Source organism: Mus caroli, chromosome 7, assembly GCF_900094665.2.
Source record: "Mus caroli chromosome 7, CAROLI_EIJ_v1.1, whole genome shotgun sequence".
NCBI classification, from domain to species: domain Eukaryota; kingdom Metazoa; phylum Chordata; class Mammalia; order Rodentia; family Muridae; genus Mus; species Mus caroli.
This window is the reverse complement of record NC_034576.1, coordinates 109114188-109117147: the sequence shown is the minus strand read 5'-3', so window position 1 is coordinate 109117147 and position 2960 is coordinate 109114188. Positions and strand designations below refer to the sequence as shown.

At 38.9% G+C, this 2960-nt stretch overlaps 1 protein-coding gene across 1 annotated transcript; it reads right to left on the bottom strand.

Moving 5' to 3' along the window:
* Positions 1-424: 424 nt before the first annotated feature.
* Positions 425-1372, bottom strand: LOC110298927 (olfactory receptor 2AG1-like). Its single transcript, XM_021168470.1, has one exon. The coding sequence runs from the start codon at positions 1370-1372 to the stop codon at positions 425-427; it is 948 nt and encodes a 315-aa protein (XP_021024129.1).
* Positions 1373-2960: the final 1588 nt, after the last annotated feature.

Sequence of the window (2960 nt, the reverse complement as noted above, 5' to 3'; positions counted from 1 at the left end):
GGTAAAGCCAATTTGAAAGTCTAACACAAGCTCTTATATTTGAAAATGATGTATAACTTTTAAAGCAATTGAAAATAATTTTAAAGAGGGTGGACTTGATTTTATAAAATACCTCATAATATCCAAAGAGTACTTTAAAAATTTGTTGTATCGTGCAAACTTTATCTGCCTCAGTACAGGGGAACGCCAGGGCTAAGAAGTGGGAGTGGGTGGGTGGGGGAGTGAGTAGGGGACTTTTGGGATAGCATTGGAAATGTAAATGAAATAAATACGTAATTAAAAATATTTGTTGTATCTCATAGCTATCTGTCAAAAGACCACACTTTTACTCTTGGTTTTGCCAGTAGCATTTCATTCATAGTAGAATTTTTTATTTTTTTATTTTTTGGAGAACCGAAGTTTGAAAGACATCTATTAGAACTTTCTAGAATGTAGACTGTACTGACAACATTTTCCCAAGTTCTCTTCTCAAAGCTCCAGTGACCTCCTTATTCCTTAAGCTGTAGATGAGGGGATTCAAAGCTGGAGTGAAAATTGTATAAAAAACTGAGCTGATATTGTCTTGTTTGGGGCTGTGGAAAGAACTGGGCAAGACATACATGATGATAGCACCCCCATACCACATCCCAACCACAGTCAGATGGGAAGAGCAGGTGACAAGGGCTTTCTTCCTGCCCTCATTAGAGGGCATGTGGAGCACAGTGAATAGAATTAGTGAGTAGGAGGCTAGGATGGCAGCAAGAGCTGGAAAGAGCAAGGTCACACCCATCAGATAAACCATGAGTTCATATGTGGAGGTGTCTGCACAGGCCAGCTTTAGCAAGGGAGGAATCTCACAGAAGAGATGTCTGATCTGCCTGGACTTGCAGAAAGGATATTGCATGGTATACATGCTATATCCTAGAGCACTGAGAGATGCAAGACTCCATGAAGTGGCTATCATGAGACAGCAGACTTTCTGACTCATTAGAATTGTATAGTTCAGAGGATGACAAATGGCCACATACCTGTCATAGGCCATAAAGGACAGAAGGAGGTCCTCTGCAGTACCAAGTGTCAAAGCCAGGAACATCTGAAGGGTACATCCACCAAAAGAGATAGTGTTGTCTTTGAGAAGAAAATCTAGTATGGCCTTTGGAGTGATGACTGATGTGAGGAGTAGGTCCATGAGAGAGAGCTGCCAGAGCAGAAGGTACATGGGCACGTGGAGCTGGGCATCCATGGTGATGACCAGCAGCAGCAGTCCATTGCTTGTCAAAGCTAAAAAGTACAGGGCTGTGATAGTAGCACAGAGCAGTTCTGGAAAACCACTGTCATCCAAAATACCCATCAAGATGAAGCCACTTCTCATGGTGGAGTTACAGACTTCCATTCTGTGTGATCTTTATTTGCTTAGAAAACAAATGGTTAGTGAAATTTTGTTAATATGAACTCAGTTTGCCAATTGTCATATCCAATAACACTTTGTGCTACCCTGGATGACTCTAACAACATGGGATTTTTCCAAAATGTTTTACTTCTTGATTTACAGCCCCTTTCACTCTCTGTCTGTCTGTCTGTCCCTCTGTTTGTCTCTCTGCCCTCATCTTTGTCTCTTTCTTACTTGCATCATTACAAAGATCCATCTATGTAAAGAATAGGTAATATAAACATTAAGAAGTCACCTCACAGCCAGGCAGTGGTGGTACATGCTTTTAATTCCAGCAGTTGGGAGGCAGAGGCAGGCAGATTTCTGAGTTTGAGGCCACCCTGGACTACAGAGTGTGTCCAAAGACAGCCAGAGCTACACAGAGAAACCCTGTCTCAAAAAAAAAAAAGTCACCTCACAAAGTCCTACCCAGGATACTAAACCTACATCTTTACAGAAAGTTTAAGGCTTTCTTAAGATCAAAGAAATATCCTAACATGTGTCAGTTTAGTATACTGTTTAGAAAATGGATTTGAATATTTTAGTTAATTGCTGAATAGAAATTCTTTGAATATGAAACTCTAAAATGATTTCAAGAAATACTGTTATGAATTTTTTTCACATTTCAACTTAGAAGGTTCTATGTTTCTAATTATGTATATGGGGTAGAGGAGTGATCATCTATTTATAACTGGGCTTCTACTTATCATTCAGCATGACTTATGTCCTTTAGCATTCATTAGTTTCCCTCCCTATGGACCGTTAGTAACTTAAAAGTTAAATGGTTTGAAAATATTTAACAAATATCTCTTTGCATTGGATGGCTTTTTGGGAAGTTTCATCATCCAAAATCAGCAACATTTACAAAATCTAAATGCCCATGTTAAGATTTCTCCAAGAGAGAAAGCACCCTGGTCTAGATTATAACACAGAATCTCCATCAGTTCTAGTTGAGTCAGTCTTTCATGTTTTAGGATTAAATGATACTTTTTTTTTGTTTACTAAATTTTGTTCTTTCAACAATTTCATACATGTCCATGATTGATTAGACTCACCATCTCTCCTCCTCAGGCTCTCAAAGCCTTTTATCCTTGCTAATATTAAAAAAAATAGAGAAAATGGGAAAAGGAGACCAAGAAATCTGGTTCCGTAACTTCTGATGTTAGCAGTTGCATTTAACTATTTTGTGTATTGGCTCAATGTATCCATTAATAGAGAGACATATCCTTACTTCAGGTTCTAAAAATCCTAGCTGCCTGACCAACTCAGCTTACTTTGGACTGCTTAATGACTGAAGATGCTTCACTATAGTTGAGGTAAGATGTAGTGTCCTTGACAGCAGTTTTTTTTTTTAAGTTGCTTCAGTGTGTCAGGGGTCTACGTCATATCAGCTGTCAGGACTGTTATATTCCTTCCTCTCATCTGCAAGTGTGCTCTGAGAGGGAAGTGATTGCATCCAGGCAGCTTATGTGTTTTCAACTCGTTTCCTATAAAGTAAGATGATGGTTTTCCCATTTTCAGATATGAAAGGAAGTAGTAGAAAATGCTTCCC

What these genes read in the sequence shown, in the direction of transcription:
- LOC110298927 (XM_021168470.1), bottom strand. Translation starts at nt 1,372, where the DNA reads ATGGAAGTCTGTAACTCCACCATGAGAAGTGGCTTCATCTTGATGGGT.